Raw genomic sequence first — 18,254 nt, 5'->3', positions numbered from 1 at the left:
TTATTCCTGGCTCTACACTCAGGAATTAGTCCTGGTGGTGCTCGCGGGACCATGTGGGATGCCGGGGATTAGAACCCAGGTCGGCCGCGTGCAAGGCAAACACCCTACTAGCTGTGCTATCACTCCCGCCCGCAGGCAGGGGTTTTGACCGCAAGGGGCCATCCCTTTGCAACATACTGGAGGAGGTGATGTCATCCCAAGGAGGTGTCCAGTGGGCACCTGGACTCCCTGGTCCTGATAACTGGCCAAGAGGGAGGGGTGAGGAAATGGAAACCCACCCCCTCCACCCCCGTCATGACTGCAGTGTAGGGGATAGGGAGGGGAACAGTGACCAGGCTCTGCTTCCCAGGGATGCCAGGACAGTGTTGGGTGCCAGAAGGAGAGGGATCAGGCAAGAGCCCTGTGAGGCTCCTCAGTACCCACCCACACCACCGGGGTGGAATGAAGAGGTCCCCAGTCCACTGAGGTTCTCCGGGGAATAGAGGGAGCAAGTATTTGGATGGCCGAGTGACCCCTGGGCCAGAGGAGTCCCCATGCCAGTCTGACAGCATCGGAGGCCTGAGAGAGGCCAGCGGACCCCGGATCTGGTGCAGCTTCTTTGCAGGGTGACTGGGCTCGCTTATGCACACTCAAGCACAAGGAGTCACTCACACACGTCCATCTGCACCACTTTTAATCCTCACCACCTGTGAGGTAGGTATTGGGGGCCCCCCCCTCGACGAGGGAGCCAGGCTCATACAGGCCCAGGAGCGTGGCAGGCAGGAGCTGCGTCCACAGCTGCGTTCCTCCCCACCGGGCCCAGCCTGGGGTCTGAATTCTCACAGCAGCAGAAGTCTTGACGGTGGGGCAGGGAACGGACACATGGGGGCACACACGGAGGAGAACAGGAGCAGACTACACAGTCCCCTCAGGTCTGGGGCTCTGGGCACTGGGGCAGTGACTCCACTGGGAAATGGCTCCTGTCCCCTCACCAGGAGTTCTGTGGGGTCAGGACATGCACAAGGGCCTGAGCGGAGCCCAAATAATTGAGAACCTCTTGTTCCTTTTGTCTTAAGAGGATTAAGGCTGGAGGGTTAGAAAGGCACAAGGCACTTACCCAGCAGATGGCCAGCCCTGCTCCCTCCGGGCACCGGGTCTGACTGCCCCAAGCACCACTGAGGAGTGACCCACGAGCACCACTGGGCAAGGCCCCCACCCACAGAGGAGCCTGGGAGGACAGCGGTCAGGCCACAGGAGTGGGGAACCTCGGTGCGGACTCTGGTCTGAGCTTCCCTCCCACCAGTTGCCGGTGGCAGGGCGGGCTCAGGTACCAGGCGCGCTCACAGGCGCAGGAAGCCCAGGGCTGCGTCCTGCTCGTCATAGGCCGACAGGTTCTTCCTCTTCACCTGCCGCCGGGGAAAGCCACTCTCGGGGGGCCAGCGCTGTCGGCAGGGCTGTGTGCACAGGTCGCTGCCCAGGGACAGCACAGAGGTAGATCGGGAAGGGCCGCCTATGTCCGCCGAGTTTGTGGGGCTCGTGCTGCTGACCGAGGAGTACCCCGAGGTGGTCACGTCGTGGGCTGGCTCTGCTGCGCTGCACGGAGGGCTGGTTGGTCCTGGGGCCACTGGGGCTGTGTGGCGGGCTCCCTCCTCCTCCGGGCAGGCGACGTTCTCGTCCTCGTCGCTGGAGTCCTGGCAGCAGTGCTGCTGTGCGTTCAGGCAAACCACGGTGACATCGAGAAGACCACTGGGAGCCGTCACTGCGGGAGACAGGAGGGGCAAATCAGGCCAGCGACCATGACTGGCGTTCAGCCACACCTGTGACCGCCACCAGCCTGTCCCACTCCTTGGTAAGTGACTGCAGTGCGGACAGCAGACTGGCCCTGGACCTATCACCCAAAGGATATAAACTCAGACCGCCCCAAACACAGCAGAGCCCAGTATCTGCATGTGCTCACACTCCGCAGAACATTCTAGAAAGAGCTTGTCGTGCCCTCCAAGGCTGTCCCCACAAGGCAGGCTCACCGTCGCCCTCCTTCTCGCCCTCACTCTCTTGGTCGCCCTCGTAGCCCGAGCAGTAGTCCAGGCTCCAGTCCAGGAAGCTGCCCAGCAGGGTCTCCTCCTGGCTGGACAGCTCAGCGGTTGGTGTAGTGACAAAGCTGCCCCTGTCCTCCTGGGGGCTGTTCTCCCGTTTCCTGTAGGGGAGAGCTAGTCACAGGCGGTAGCGCTGGGGTCCTGTCCTGTGGCCATGCCAGTAAGTGGCCAACCAACACCTAGACTGCCGCTGGGAAAGTCGGGATCAAGCCACTGGTGGCCGATGCCCATATCCTGCCCACGTGGGCTTGGGCTCATGAGGACATTCATGGGGAGAGGCCAGGAGGTGAAGGCAGGGGTCCCTGGGGCCCACGGGGATGTCAAGAGGGGACCAGGACAGGGAGTGGCAGGGTGAGTGCCCTGCCACAGCAGGAGGAAGGAGAGGCCGAAGTGGCCAGGATGGCTTACCGCTTGGTTCTCCGGCCGGAGGGCGAGCTGAGGAAGCTGTGGATGTCGCCAGCACCGAGGAAGGACGTGGGCTCAGGGCTGTCCTGCTGTACGCCCAGAGCCGCACACAGCTGGCCGTAGCTCAGCACCTGGGGGGCGCAGGGTCAGGGGACAGGCCAGCCGCACCCACCCCCACAGAGCCCTGGGGACGGGAGGGACGGGCACCTCCTCCTGGCTGATGTCCTCGAATCGCTGCCTCACGGCGGTCAGAGACACCTGCCGGTGGTCCTTGGGGGCATCATCGTGGAAGCTGCACGGAGCGTCACAGGGCGCGTTGCAGGGACTGCGTCCAGCCCCAGGAGCAGGAAGCTGGGGTCCCCAGGCCCGCCATCCCCTCCCAGGGGGGCCAACAGGCTGCTGCTGACCTGGAGCGGGCCTCCCGGGGGCAGGGAGCCAGCCCAGGCCCTCCCATCACTCACCACTTCTGATGGAGGCTCAGGACGCAGGGCGTGAGCGCCTCACAGGAGAAGCCCGTGAGGTCCCACAGCCAGGGGCTCCAGGGCTGTGCTGGGAGGGAGGGGAGCAGTCGCTCAGTGGGGGTCGGCAGGTCACCCAGAAGGGCCCAGCACCACCCCACCCCCCACCCCGGGGCGCCCCTTACTCTGGCCATGCGTGAGCCGGGCGAGCAGCAGGGCGGCGGCGGCCAGGCGTGCGGGCGAGTACACGGCCAGCCCGGGGTGCAGCAGGGACAGCTCGCACAGGAAGCCGCACAGGCGCCGGGTGCGGGGTGCCACGGGCACCAGGGTCAGCAGCACGTCCTTGTAGTCCACCACGGTGGGGACCTGGATGGCACGGCATGTGGGGCTCGGCCCCCGCCCCCGCCGCCCGGCCGCCCCCTGCCGCCCCCCGTGGGCAGCGGCCACACTCACACGGATCCTGCCCTCCAGGGCGGCGACCACCTCGCCCATCATGCGCACCAGGTCCTCGTACTTGTAAGTGTTGTCCGTGAGCCACACAGCCTCTCGGATGGTCAGGATCTCCTTGCTGATGAACCTAGGCGGCCAGAAGCTGCTCAGCACAAGAGCACAGCCCCCGCAGGGCGCCCCCAGGCTCCAGGCCCAAGAGGTGGAGGGTGCCGAGGGGACATCGACGGGACGTGCTCAGCCACAGGCTGGGAGGGCAGGAAGGAGCCATCAGGCTCACAGTGGTCTTTGCATGTGGCTATGCCAGTCGGCCCTCACCCAGGGTTTGTCCCTTGCACCTGCCACTGGGCAAAGGATACAGCTCAGCTCTGTCAAAGGGCAGGGACAGAGCTTAGCCACAGGGCAGGGGACAGGTCAGCCAATGGCAGGGGGCAGGTCAGCCACTGGGCAGGGGACAACTCAGCCACTGGGCTGTGGACAGCTCAGCCACTGGGCAGGGGACACAGCTCAGTCACTGGGCAAGGGACAACTTAGCCATTGGTTAGGGGACAGCTCAGCCATTGGGCAGGGGACGGCTCAGCCAGTGAGCAGGGACAGACCTTAGCCACTGGGTAGGAGACAGCTCAGCCACTAGGCCCGGGACAGAGTCAGCTGACCCTGGGATTGTCTGAGGGCTGCATTGGTTGGGGTGTGACCAATCACTTGCCCTGGGGGCCACCATCCTCAACACAGTTCTTTGGGCCAGCCAGGCTGGCTTCTACACAGGCTGTACCAGGGCTGACAGTGACCACAGTTCTGGGGCCTCTGCAGCCACCCTGTGTGCTGAGGGGCCGAGAGGACGGGGAGAGACGGGCCGCGGGCAGCTGTGGGCTGCTCACCGGGTGCAAATGACCATGCAGGCGATGCCCAGCAGCTGGAGCCGGTGTCGGGGGACGGGCCGCCTCCGCAGGTAGCGGTCCACACACTCCACGGTCAGGTGCAGACACAGGCTCGTGAAGTCTTTCATGGTAGCCACTTCCACCAGCCAGTCGATCAGAATGTACCTGAGGACAGTCACCCAAGCCTCAGCGCGCGCCACCACGCTGCAAGGGCCTGCAGCCGGCCGCTGCCTCCCAGCCTGGGCACAGAACTGGGAAGACCATAGGGCAGGCAGGGTGGGGGCACCCGTGGGCAGGATCCACGCCATATGGGAGAAGCCTGTCCATTCGATTGTTATTATACTTTTGGTTTTGGTTTAGGGTCACACCACCGATGCTCAGGGCTCAATCCTGGTAGTGTTCAGGGGAACCTATGGGGAGCTGGGGACCAAACCCGAGCCAGCCGTGCCCGGAGAGTGCCCTCCCCACTGTGCCCTCTCTCGGTCCCACTTTATTATCATCGGTTGTGGTTTCTGTGTCACTTCCAACAGGGTACTCGAGGTAACCGTGAGTGCTGGGGGTCGATCTCGGGGTCCCACATGCAGAGCCATATCCCGGCACTAGGCTAGTCTCCCCAATGGGGCACTCCCGGCATGCCAGGCACAGACAGACACAAAGTGCGTTTGCACTTCCTCCAAGGGGACCCACCGAAAGTTCCCAGGCGGGTAAAACAATGGCCACATCACTAACATCGGGGACCTGCGAGTCACCAGTGGGACTGGCACAGACTGCAAAGACCCAGAGACGGCGGGGGCGTGGGGAAATGGGCCGGCTCTGCACTCAGGAATCACCCGTGGCGGTGCTTGGAGGACCATATGATGTGCCAGGGATGGAACCGGGTCAGCCGTGTGCAGAGCAAATGCCCTCCCCACTGTACTATTGCTCTGGTCCCTGGACCAGCTTTTTTTGAAAACCATATGGTCAATTTTCCTCAGAAAATTGACCCAGCAATTCCACTTCTTGGCATCTACCCCAAGGGCCCAAAACCTCCTCAGAAAATCCACACGCACTCCAATCTTCACTGTAGCATGACTCACAATAGCCAAAACCAGCAACAGCTCAAGTGCCCAAGTACAGAGGACTAAATAAGGAGACCAGGGTACAGGGGCACAGATAATAGAGCAGGTAGGGCATGCCTTGCAGGCAGCCAACCTGGGTTCGATCCACAGGACCCCATGTGATCCCCCAAGCCTGCCAGAAGTAACCCCTGAGCATTGCCAGCTATGGCCCAAGAGCCAAAAGAGAAAAAAGAAAGCGCCTGTATACACATACACGATGGGAAATTACTTTGAGATGAACTCTGCGATTGCTGCACCCTGGGTGGATGGATAGTATCATGCTGAGGTCAGCCTGAAGAGGGACATGCAGAATGACCTCTCTCCTCTGTGTGACAGAAAACACAGTAGGGGAACACACGCCCAAAGGTAGTGGACACTGAGGAGGGAATTTTTTTTTTTTTTTTTTTTTGCTTTTCGGGTCACACCCGGCGATGCACAGGGGTTACTCCTGGCTCTGCACTCGGGAGTTACTCCTGGCAGTGCTCAGAGGACCATATGGGATGCTGGGAATCCAACCCGGGTCAGCCGCGTGCAAGGCAAACGCCCTACCCACTATGCTATCTCTCCAGCCCGAGAAGGGGTCTTCAGGAGAAACAGCGCACAGGTTAAGGGGCGAGGGCAGTGAACCAAAGGCGGAGGGCAGTGAATGCTGTGGAGGACGTGAGGCGCTGTGATGTGGGAAACCCGACCACCAACAACGCTGTAAACCACACAGCTGAAAGTAAAAAAAATTTTTTTTTTCTTTTGCTTTTTGGGTCACATCACCCGGCGATGCACAGGGGTTGCTCCTGGCTTTGCACTCAGGAATTACTCATGGCGGTGCTTGGGGGACCATATGGGATGCTGAGATTCGAACCCGGGTCGACCACGTGCAAGACAAACGCCCTCCCCGGAGTGTACTGTCACTCCGACCCCTAAAATAAAATTTTTAAAAAACAAAGTATCGGGCTGGAGCGACAGTACAGCGGGGAGGGCACTTGCCTTTGCATGGGACCAATCTGGATTCGAACCCTGGCACCCGATACGGTCCCCAGAGCTTGACCAGGAGTGACTATTGAGCACAGAGCCAGGAGTCAGCCGTGAGCACACAGGGTGTGGCCCAAAAACAAAAAAATCCCATCAAGCTACACCTGCAGCCAGCAGGGCCGAGCCTCGCGCAGGTCTATCCAGGTCTGTGCGGGTTGTGGCAAGAGGCAGGGGAGAGAGCAGGCCCGCAGTCCCCCCGAGTCAGAGCAAGGGGCCACGCCCGGGCTCACCGCATGGTGTCGCTGAGCCCCTTCTGCACGGAGAAGACGCGCTGCTTGCTGACGGCCGGGGAGCTCTGGAAGAGCTGGCTGACCACCTCGCTGGCTGCGCCCACCTCCAGCCCCAGCTGCTTCCGGTGCGCACAGGCCTTGGCGAGGGCAAGCTGCGGGGACACAGAGTAGGGTTAGGCCCACGTCCGAGCTGGCCACGGGACCACAGAGCCCCTGGCCACAGACCTCGGTTCTTCCTGGACTCCTCTCACCCGCCGCACCACCAGAGGGGACAAACGCATGTCCCACGCTCAGCCTGCCCATGTCTCCCACGGGGCCTGTCTGCTGCCACCCTCTGGGGACGGGCGGTGTGCCACTGAGCCAGGCGAGGCAGCAGGAACCTGGGACAAGCATCTCCAGGCTGACCCCTGTACCCTGGATCAAAACTCCTCCGGGGGCTGCAGCGACAGCACAGCGGGCGGGGCTCTGGGCTCGCACGGGGCCTACCATCCCCGCCGGTCCCCGGCCTCGCGCCAGAAGGGATCTCTAAGCAGAGAGCCAGGAGTCAGTCCTGAGCACTGCGGGCTGGGTTTCCCCAAACTGAAAACTAACTCTCTAAAGACCCGGCCGCCCCGCAGGAAGTCAGCAGCAGGAGTCAGGCCTCACCCGGGCTTCCCAGCAGCCCTTGGCGGCGTAGTCCCTGAGTTTCCGGAAGCTGTGGAGGCATCGTCCAGGGTCAGACATCTGGCAAGGAGAGGAGAAACTCTTCAACCTGCCCCCTCTCGGAAGGAGCCAGCCACTCTGCTCAGGGCTGGATGCCCAAGTGACAGTGGGTATTTCAGGACTGTGCCAAGTGACCACTGACCACCAGCTCCTGGGGGTCAGAGGCGAACCTTCTCCAGGGAGCGCTTTGGGGACCATGCTGCCACCCCCCTCCCCCATCCACTCACATCTGCGTCCCTGTCGCTCTCCCACAGGAGGTAGGCGCTGGGCAGGCAGCCCTGACTCGCAGACGCCTCAAACAGGTCCCGGGCCTGCCGCCTCTTCTCTTCATCCTGCAGGACAAGCGCAGCTGCCCATGGGCCCCGCCTCCTTCCCCGGCCACCAAGCATGGGAGCGGCGTGTACCCGGGACCCACACAGCAAGGGGACCCACCTCGAAGAGACTCAGCACCCGGCCCAGGCAGTGCAGGATGGACGCCTTGTGAGCCTAGACAGGGAAAGGAGCCGTGAGCGCGCTGCTCCCAGCCCCTTGGGGCGGCCCCGGCCCCGCAGACTCACCCCTGGCAGCTCGCTCTCGGCACGGAGGCTCTCGTGCACCACGGCCTTGCAGCAGCTCCCGGACAGCGACCAGGGTGGCCGGATGAAGAGCCAGATGAAGGGCGCGGCGCCTGCGCTCAGCCGCTCAGCCAGGCTGAAGAAGCGGGAGGCCTTGAGCCCGTTCACCTCGGCGCGGGCCTCATCGGACACGGACACTGCAGGGACAGAGCAGGGGCGACGCTGGGGCGGGTGCAACGCTCCTCTGCTCTCTCTTTTTAGGAAACGACTGATCCATTGAACTTTTAGGTCACACCCTGCATCACTCGAGGCTTACTCCTGGTTCTGTGCTCAGGGCTCATACCTGGTGAGGCTCAGGGGACCAAACCATGGTCAATGGCGTGGAAGGCAAGTGCCCGACCCACTGTAGCATGGTTTTAGCCTCATTCCGTGCTTAAATATCTGAAATCTTGGAGCCGGAGAGACAGTACAATTGACCCAGGTTAGATCTTGGCGTCCTATCTAGTCCCCCAAGCACTGCCAGGAGTGATTCTGAGCACAGAGCCAGGAGTAACCCTTGAGCATCACCAGATATGACCCAAAATCAGTCTAAAATCTTTTCTACTTTTAAAATTCTGAATTTGTCCCAAACCCTCAAATATAAACAATGTAAACAATGGACTCAGACCTCTAACACCAGGCACAAAAGTCAGATCAAAATGGATTAAAGACCTCAACATCAGACCTGAATCCATAAGCTACATGAAAGAAAATGGAGGCAAAACCCTACATGACACTGAAGCTAAAGGCATCTTCAGAGATGAAACATCACTGACCAAGCAAGTGGAAGCAAAGATTAACAAATAGGACAACATTAAACTATGAAGTTTCTGCACCTCAAAGGAAAAAAGTGACCGAGATACAAAGACAGTCCCCAAAAGGGGAAAAAATAATCACTCAATGCCCATCTGATAGGGGTTAATATCAAAGATATACAAGGCGCTGGTAGAACTTTACAAGAAAAAAACCTCCAACCCCATCAAAAAACGGGGAGAAGAAATGAACAGAAACTTCCTCAAAGAAATTAAAATGGTCAAAAGGCACATGAGAAAATGCTCTACATCGCTAATCATCAGGGAGATGCAAATCAAAAACAATGAGATACCATCTCCCACCACAGAGACCGGCCCGCATCAACAAGAACAAGAACAACCAGTGCTGGCGCGGATGTGGGGAGGAAGAGACTCTCCTTCACTGTAGGTGGGAATACCGGCTGGTCCAGCCTTTTTGGAAAACAATATGGACATTCTTCAAAGAACCAGAAATTGGGGCTGGTGCGATAGGACAGCAAGTAGGGCATTTGCCTTGCACGCGGCCGACCCGGGTTTGATTCCCAGCATCCCATATGGTCTCCCCACGCACCACCAGGAGTAATTCCTGAGTGCAGAGCCAGGAGTAACCCCTGTGCATCGCTGGGTGTGACCCAAAAAGAAAAAAAACAACAAAAAAAAAAAACAAAAAAACCAGAAATTGAGTTCCATTTGACCCAGCAACACTACTTCTGGGAATATACCCCGGAGGCCCAAAATCACACAGCAAAAACCCCATCTGCACCCCTGTGTTCACTGCAGCACTATTTACCATAGCCAGAATCTGGAAACAACCTGAGTGCCCAAGAACGAACAACTGGATAAAGAAACTATGGCACATCTACACAACGGAATACTATGCAGCTGTTAAGGAAAAATAAAGTCATGAAAGTTGCCTACAAATGGATGGACATGGGAGTACTGTGCTGAGTGAAATGAGTTAGAAAGAGAGGAACAGATACAGAATGATTGCACTCATTTGTAGGATAGAACAACAGGGGCCAGAAGGACTGGTCGATAGAGGAAATTACAAGCATGTGAGGGATGGGGGTGAAAGGTCATTAAGACAGAGGAGGGTCCAGTGTGACAATAGTACATTTCCCTCTTTCTTTCCTTTCACACCTTTCTACACAAGGTTTATTCGATAGCTACCTTGCTTCAGAAAAATAAAATAATAAAGATAAAAACCACGGGCTTTTCCTGGAAAGCTGTGTGGGAGAAGCCACCGCTGGGGACCCTGAAGCCCACCGGGGTCCCGCTGCCTCCCCGTCAGCAAACCTCAGGGCTCCAGGGGGGTCCGTCACAGCTGCCCGAGGACACCGGAACTCAGTCACGGCCACCCCTGGACTAAGCGGCTGACTGCGGGCAGCTGCCCCCCCCCCCCCAGTAAGTCTCCACCTGGCCACTGAACAGACAACAAACGGGCTGCGACAGGGGACAGTAGAGGGTGGGGCTCTCTGACCCCCATCTAATTCCCAGAACCCACAAGGGCCCCTGAGCACCGCTTGTGTGGCCCCAAACGCTACCAGGCCCCAAACCAGGGCCTGATGAAACCTGGTGACTCTCCCAACCTCTAAACATTCGTCACTAGGTCCTGCAGACACGTGGGGCCTCCACTCCCAGGGGACGGGAAGGCACACGCTGGCCCCTGCAGGAGGGCAGCACGGCAGCAGTCCCCGCTAACACCAAATCCCCCGCGCCCACGCCACGGCCCCCGTCCGTAACCCCCACATTATCCTGTGTCCCGTGTTCATCCCATGACCCCTCCGCCTGCCCTGTGCCCTGCGCCACTCACGGCCTTCGTTGTAGAGGTAGGCGATGCCCAGCTTCACGGCAGCCTCAAAGTTCCCCTTCTCCGCAGCCCTGGACGCAAAGAACAGCCGGTGACCCTTCCAGTCGCCCACGTGTTTCCCAAGAGAGAGCCGCGAAGTCATCATCCAACCGTGCCCTCGGCTGGCGGCCACACGGGGGCTTAGAGACATCTTCAGGCAGAGAAACCTGAGCCTGGGGCCCCCAGTCGGCAGCACCCAGCACTGGTTCACCTAGGGTCAGGAAACACTGGACCGCTACCCGTGGCCGCCAGGGGCCCAGGTGCTGAAGCTGTGGGTCGTCACCCCACATAGGGTCACGCGGCTTGAAAGGTGGGCAATGGAGGACCTGGGAAGCAGGACAGTGGGGAGGGCGCTTGCCTTGCATGTGACCGATCAGGGTTTGATCCCTGACACCCCATATAGTCCCCCAAATACAGCCAAGAGTGATTCTAGAGTGCAGAGGCAAGAGGAAGCCCTTAGCATTGCCAGATATGGCCCCCCACAAAAATGACTAAGGGCTGGAGAGACAGTCCAGTGGTTAGAGTACTTGCCATGTACGCAGCTGCATGGGTTAGATTCCCAGTACCTCAAAGAGTTCCCAAGCCCAGTCGGGAGTGACCCTGAGCACAGAGCCAGGAGTGAGCCCTGAATACTGCCAGGGGTGGCCAAAAACCAAAAGTCAACCTAGCATACTATTTTTGGGCTCCCATTTGTTCCCCTCTTTGGGTCTATATACGGCAGTACAACCGTCTCAGCGGAAGAGGGTTGTGAGTAAATCAGATTCGAGAGCACTGGGTCCAGGGGCACAGGGAGGAACCCCAAGGGTGTGGGGTCTCTCCAGGGCCCCTGCAGTGCACTAAGGGAGCGGTGACAGCTACACAAGCTGGAGGACAAGCTGAACAGGCCACAGGGGCTGCGGACACGGCTCCCAGAGCACTAATGCGCCCAGGAAGTGAGACGGAAGCTTGGTGCCCCCCACCCCCCGCCCGAGCATGTGTGCCAGCGTGCACCCGAGAGCCAGCTGCCGTGGCTGAGTGGCCTGGCGGGGTCCTGGTGACACACGCCCACTGGCAGTGATTCGGGACTAGGGGGTGGCGGGGACAGGCTCAGCGGGTGTGCTGCCCCTGGGTCCCGCGAACCCGGGGTGCAGGGAGGCTGCCCTCTCTGCTCAGACCAGCCTGAGCCCTAACCCCCAGCCAGCCAGCAGAAGGAAGGGAGGTTCATCAGGGACAGGACAAGGGTAGAGGGGGACACAGGGGCCATCTGGGTCCTGATACCAGCAGGAGGTGGAATGGGTGAGTAAAATCACCAGGAAAGGGTCCACACGCAGTCAGGGCAGGAGCCGGGGTGGGACGACCAAGGACATCTAAGCGGCTCCTCGGGCCAAGTCCGGGGACGGCACCTGCCAGAGGTGGCGGCAGGGGCGGCACAGGCCCAGCGGCAGGGGCGGGCAGGGGCGTACCTTTCAAAGAGCTGCAAATTCTGTAGGGAAGGCCAGAGCTCCTGGAAGCTGGCACTCGCCCACACGCTGCTGTGATGGTCCACCAGGGCCCGCAGGTGAGAATGGACCTACGTGGGGGAGGCGGTCAGTGAGGGCGCAGGCTCACTCTGAACAGACCAAAGGGGCACACACCCCATCAGCAGAGGGCAGGGGGCCGCACCCTGGTCTATGAAGCTCAGCTGGAGCCTAACGGGTCCAAATCTCAGGGTCCCTCAGAAGCCTCTGCCCTCAGTCAGGTAAGCAAGGCCCAGGACCCTCCCAGTCAGAGCCTCCATCAAGAGCCTGAGGGCTCGGTGCTGAGGAGACCATGCGCAGAGCAGCTGGGGGCAGGCAGTGCTTCTGCCCCAAACTCTCTGCAGGCTCTGTGGGCATCCGAAAGGCTGAGGCTCCCCTGGGGTGGGAACTGCACACCCTAACACCAGCGGGGGCCACCTCGGACCTGCTGTTTCTCTCTGGCGGGAGAAGCCCAGTCCTGCGCCCAAGGGTGTAGTCACTGGGCGGTGACAGGCTCCTAGCTGCCCATCCAGGCTGAGCACTGCGGGCTGTGTGAGGAGCAGGCTATTTTAGCGATACCATCTCTCCCCCTCAGGCCACACCCAGGAGTGCTGGGGGCCTGACACACCCAGCCCAGTCTGGATGGCCTTGGGGACGGGGGACAGGTGGGAGGGGGGACAGGTGGGGGGGGACGGGAGGGGGGTGCCAGGACAGGATGTGTTGGGGCAAAACTCAGGGTGGCCCCAAACACGGCCGGCATCTCCCGGGTTCCCTGCTGAAACGTGGCAGCAAGCAGGTGGCTTCCCGTAGCGGGACACCCTCTCGCGCCTACCCCAACAGCAGCCTGTCCCGGGTCACCCAAGTGTTGCTCTGACACTGAGACTCAAAGCCGGCACAGACCACTTACAGCACGGACGGCGAGGATATCCCCCACCGAGAGCCACTTCAGGATGTGGAAGAGCACGTCCTCGGGGAGACTCAGCAGGCTCAGGGGCCGGGGCCGCCTCCGCAGCCGGCGCTTGGGGTAGCAGAAGCACTTGGCGCACCTGCAGTGGATCCCTGGAGAGACACGGGAAGCGCGATGAAACACGGGTCACCCAGCACCCAGGGCACGGACCCCTCCGCTCGGCTGTTAGGAACCGTTCCCGTGCAGAGCCCGGCAAAGCGGGAAGAGGAAGAAAGGGGCCCGCGGCTGTGCCCGCGGCTGCGCTTCCCTCTGCTCTGGGGAAGCGCCGGTGCCCCGTGCAGCACCGTGTGCCAGCAGACACGGCGGGGCCAGGCAGGGCCGGGCGCCAGGCCCGGGCAAGTGTCCGCACGGCGCTGTCAGCAGCCCCCGGGATGCTTCCACTCCAGCATCTGCGCCCCGCGACCCCCCAAACCTAGGCCACCGTCGGGGGGACCCTCCCCGTGCGGGCCGCTCTCCGCCCGGCTCATCCCTACCCCACGGGGCTGGCTGACCGCGGCAGCAGCTCGTCCCCGACCCGCCCTCGAAGCCCGACCCTGAAAACGCCGGGGGCCGCGGCGGGCGCCCCGAAACCACCTCCCCGCCCCCGCTGCGCGGCCCGAGCACGGCCGCCGGGAGCCGCCGGGCATTTAAACCGCGCGCCGGGCGGCCGCCGCCGGGACGCCGCTCAGCGCCGAGCGCGCTCCCGGGCCGGGCTCCCCTCGGGCTCGGGCGCCCCGGCCCCGCGGCCCCGCGGCCCCGCGCCGCGCCCACCGCCCGCGCTCACCCCCGCCGCTGCCCATCGCTGCGCCCGCCGCCGCCGAGCCCCTCACACGGTGTGCCGCCCGAGCGTGCGGCCGCCGTGCGCACGCGCCGCCCCGCCCCGCCGCCGCCCGCCCGAGTTTTCAAACGCGCCCGGCGCGCCCATTGGCCGGCCTGGGGGGTGAGCGCCGCGGGGGCGCCGGGCCCCGCCCGCCCCGCCCGTCCCGCCCGCCCCGCCCGCGCACGATTGGTAGCAGCAGGACGCGAATTCGAACGCGCGGCTCTGATTGGTAGAGGCTGCGCGGCCGGCACCGCCTCCCGATCCCGCCGCGTCGCTGGCTTCTCCCCTAGGTCTGGGCAGCCGCAGACCGGCCGGGTCCTGCGGGTCCGCAGCCGCGCCGCCCCTCGCCTCCGAGGACACCCAAGGATTGCACGCCCTCCTGGCCGCCGCCCGCTTCAAGCGTGGGGACCGGCTTTCGGGGGTGACCCTCGGGGGCATGGACCCGGGTGTCGTGGGGGGATCCTAGCCCTGGGGCTCACCCTCCCGCAGGCCCCAGATGTCTGCGCCTTGTGTCCCCGCAGAGGTTGTCGCCCCTAAGGATCCTGGCTCTCATCCCACCTCTCAAGGGACAGAGCTGCCCCAAGCCAGCCTCCCTCCCCGCTGCAGCAGTGACAGCGTCTCAGTCTGTCCCTGCTTCCTCCTGCCCCTGGGGCTCTTCACATGCTTGGTCTGTGTTGGCGGCAGGCACCAGGAGGCGCCCTGGTTCCAGGGCCGCAGGGCAGTCTACATCCAACACACGAGGAATGGGCTTTGGTGCCAGTGTCAGAGCACCGCGGTTCTGCCGCAGAGAGGGGCACCAGGCCATGTGCAGCACAGCCCGTGGAGCTGCCTCTGACCAGGTGCAGAGGTTACTGTGTCCTGCCACCACCCGACTACACTGATACTATGTTATGAGTCTCCCCCAGGATAGAGCTGGGGAGCATGAAGGGCCTCCCACACTGGGGACCTGAGAGCATAGAGAGCGAAGGTTCAATCCCTGCACCAGTGCCCTATATGGCAAGGCTCTTGCTCTCCCACCGCTGTGGACTGTGGTGGTGCAGTTCCCTGTACCCGCAGCCCCTATGCCCTGCTTGTGTCCTCACCCCTCATTCCCTTTGCCCAGAGCTCAACTTTCCTGGGCGTCAGGAAACCCACATCCTACTCTGGCTTCTGCAACTCGCCTCCCAGCTGTGCATCAGCCCTGGAGCCAGGAAGAGGGGCCCAGCCCAGACAGTAGGAGAACCCTCCCTCACAGGGCTGTGGGCAGGAACCAGCTGGAGAATCTACATTGTTGGGAGCTCAAGAAATTCCCAGCTGAGTGTGCCTTGAAGATGAGGGAGAAAAATTCAGTGGTGGTGGGGTGCAGAGGGCAGGGGGAGGAGGGCAGTCAGCAGGTCCAGAGAAGAGGGCCGGGGCAGGAACATGGAACAGAGGTAAGGCACGTGCCCAGCAAGCAACCTGGGCTCGATCCCTCTCTGGTCTCCGGCACACCATATGGTCTCCGAGGCCCTGGCAGGAGCTATGCCTGAGCAATGCGGGGTGTGCCTGAGGGGGGTGGGGGAGCGCCCAGTCTGTGGGAGGGGCTGTTGCCAGGTGACAGAAAATGGGCACCACTGGGACTCTGTTGAGCAAAGGGATCAGTGGGTGTGGCAGCCAGAACTGCGGCAGTGGTGCATATGGGGTGATGGCAAGAGGCATGGGGATGGATAGTACATTGCGGAGAGCATTACCTTACATAGAGCTGACCTAGATTTGATTCCAGGCAGAACCCCCTGTTCCCATGCCAGGCTGTCTTCACAAGGGCCCTCAGAGCGGGGCGGGTTGAGTTCCCCTCTCCGCCCCAAGCAGAACCCCAGCAGCTGAAAACCTCCAGAACCCAGCCACAGCCATGCTCAAGGCCACTCTCCACCCGCTCAGACAACTCACGCATGAAGGAACCAGTAGAGGAATCCGTGGCTGAGACCTCTAAGCCTGCTCGGATCAGGACTGGGCCTCCTCCACCCAGATCCCCAGTTTTCCAGTAGCTTGGCAGTCACACCCACAGACTGCCCCCCCCGCCCCCCATGTAATCTCATCAACGGCTAATCTTATCTTCATCCCTCTCGAGAGCTCAGCAAGCTACCGAGAGTATCCCGCCCGTACGGCAGAGCCTGGCAAGCTCCCCGTGACGTTCGATATGCCAAAAACAGTAGCGACAATGGGTCTCATTCCCCTGACCCTGAAAGAGCCCCTAATATGCCATTGGGCTACACTATCACGCGACAGGGACTAATGGAGTCGTTACTGGCACCCGCTCGAGCAAATTGATGAACAAGAGATGACAAGTGACAAGTAACCCATATGATCCCCTGAGCACTTCTAGATGTGGTCCAAAATTTAAAAACAAACAAACAAACAGGAAGGGTGGTGTCTCCCCAATACCCCATTACCCCACACGGGCCTTTGCTGAGGACAGAGCAGCCGTGTGCTGAGGAACTCGGGAGTCCTAGGGCCGAAATTCCATGTATGGCCACATACTCTGATGCCACTGCAGCCAAGTCCACGGGTGTTAGGGTCACCTCTGCATATAGCTGCACAGAACCCCATAGTGTCTGATCCAATAAGGAGGCTGGCCCAGGAACAGGTGTTTCTAACTAGATTTAGTCCTTCTGACCCCCAGGAGCTACTCTTGGCATTGCTGCCTGAGGAGCCGGAGAACTGAAAATCCACCTGGGAAATGGGGTGTCTGTGGTGAGGTTGGCGAGAGGAAGAATGGAAAGCAGGGGGCATGCAAGGAGTGACATGCAACCCACCCTCGTGTGCCCCGTCACAGCCACACGCACCCCACCGCCCCTTGAGCGTACACGAGAGGGACCCTTTGAGTTCGCATCCAGTCAGGACTAGCAAGGCCGCAGGACGCACCTGGCGCCTTCTCCAGTGAGGGACACAGGGGGTCTCCAGGCCACTGAGGGGACAGACCTGACAGAGCAAACCTCCACGCCCCTAAACGAACTCCTAGGCCCAGGGCTTCCCTGTCCGACAAGGAGACTGTAGGCACAAAAGCTCTTTTTCTGGTGGCACAGGCGGGAAAGACCCGAGGCTGGTGGCAGGTGGGCGGGCAGGAAGAGGGTCTCCGGGGGGGGCCAGCTGCAGTGCGTGCCCAGCCTGTATTCTCGGTTGTCTTCGATGCCAGAGGTGGACAGGGCACGAGAGAGGGTGGTGATCAGGTCCATGGAAAGCCTGTCTCTCTGTCTGCTGCCCACAAGGTCCCCCAAGGCTGGCAGCTGGTGTGTGCCCCCCGGCACCATCTCAGGTGCAGGCAGACCTCAGGATGGGAGGCCAAGGCTCTGCTCCATCCGGGCTTGCTGTGTGACCCTTAGCTAGTGGCCTGTCCACCCTGGGTTTGTTCCCCGCTCTAAAATGAAGGGGTACCAGGAATAGAGCCCCAGAGAGGTTCCTTCCAGCTCTGATACCGAGGCCTGTGCAGGCATATGGTGCAGATGTTGCCATGGAGACAGCAGTCAGACACGAAGGCCTGTCCCCCAGAAAGAGCCGAGTCAGGGAAGCCCCTCTGCACCCTCATGGCCCGGCTGAGTCAGGGACACCCCCACACCCTATGGCGCTCACCGTGGGCTGGTCGAGTCAGGGACACCCCCACGGCGCTCACCTTGGCCCAGCTGAGGTCCTCACCCAGAAGGTGGTAGTGGACCATCCCTCGGTGCTCTTCCAGGATGCTGCCTGCGGACTCAGGGCCCACAGGGGGCTGGGGGCAGGCACGCCCCTGGGAAAGTCAGGTGCAGTGTGCGAAGGTCTTGAACTCCTGCAGCGCCTCATGCCGCCAGCGGCTCCACACCTTGGTTCACAGGCCGTAGCTCTGCCGAACCTGCTCTTGAGTTGCTGCGGGCTGCCCAGGCACCGCAGCTGGCCCTGTGCCACGATGGCCAGCCGCGTGCACAGGGCCTCGCACTCCTCCATGCTGCAGGGGGACGGGACATCACGAAGCCTTGAGACTTCTCACACCGCTGCCCCCCAACCCCCACCGCCCCACGGACGGGTATCGTTCACCCCCTGCCCCGCTCCTGCCCACTGCCCCACAACCCGCCCCTACCTGTGGGAGGTGATGACAATGGTCTTGCCGGCCTTGCGGGTGCGCGCCACAGTGTCCCAGAGCAGGCACCAGGCCACAGGGTCCATGCCTGTGGACGGCTCATCCAGGAAGATGACGGTGGGCTCTCCCAGGAGGGCGATGCCGGTGCTCAACCTCTGCTTGTTGCCACTGGGGGCTGAGGTGAGAGTCCCACTAATGACTATGGCCAGTCTGCAGTACCCACCCCACTTCTTTCATTTCCCTTCACTGGTCAAAAGAGGCACAGAGGGCTGGGGTGAAAATGCAGCGGGTAATCCCTATCTCCAGCATCATGTGCCCCCTGGCCCCTGCGGGAATGATCCCCAAGTGCAGAGCCAGAAGTAAACCCTGAGCACCACTCGGTGTGGCCTGAAAAACAAA

The 18,254-nt window shown here is 61.5% G+C and overlaps 1 protein-coding gene across 1 annotated transcript; it reads right to left on the bottom strand.

The window, feature by feature from the left end:
- Window positions 1-1,319: 1,319 nt before the first annotated feature.
- Window positions 1,320-17,459, bottom strand: CCNF (cyclin F). Its single transcript, XM_056135112.1, has 17 exons — window positions 17,375-17,459; window positions 12,931-13,082; window positions 11,991-12,097; window positions 10,513-10,580; window positions 7,873-8,066; window positions 7,748-7,801; window positions 7,543-7,647; window positions 7,259-7,336; window positions 6,614-6,765; window positions 4,261-4,425; window positions 3,389-3,512; window positions 3,121-3,301; window positions 2,939-3,026; window positions 2,685-2,769; window positions 2,481-2,608; window positions 2,004-2,173; window positions 1,320-1,738 (listed from the first exon to the last, which is right to left on the bottom strand). Exons 1-17 carry the CDS (start codon window positions 17,457-17,459, stop codon window positions 1,320-1,322), a joined length of 2,355 nt encoding a protein of 784 aa, XP_055991087.1.
- Window positions 17,460-18,254: the final 795 nt, after the last annotated feature.

This window comes from Sorex fumeus, unplaced genomic scaffold (genome assembly GCF_029834395.1).
Source record: "Sorex fumeus unplaced genomic scaffold, SorFum_2.1 ptg000110l, whole genome shotgun sequence".
Taxonomy (NCBI): Eukaryota; Metazoa; Chordata; class Mammalia; order Eulipotyphla; family Soricidae; genus Sorex; species Sorex fumeus.
This window is presented reverse-complemented; position numbering and strand designations above follow the sequence as displayed.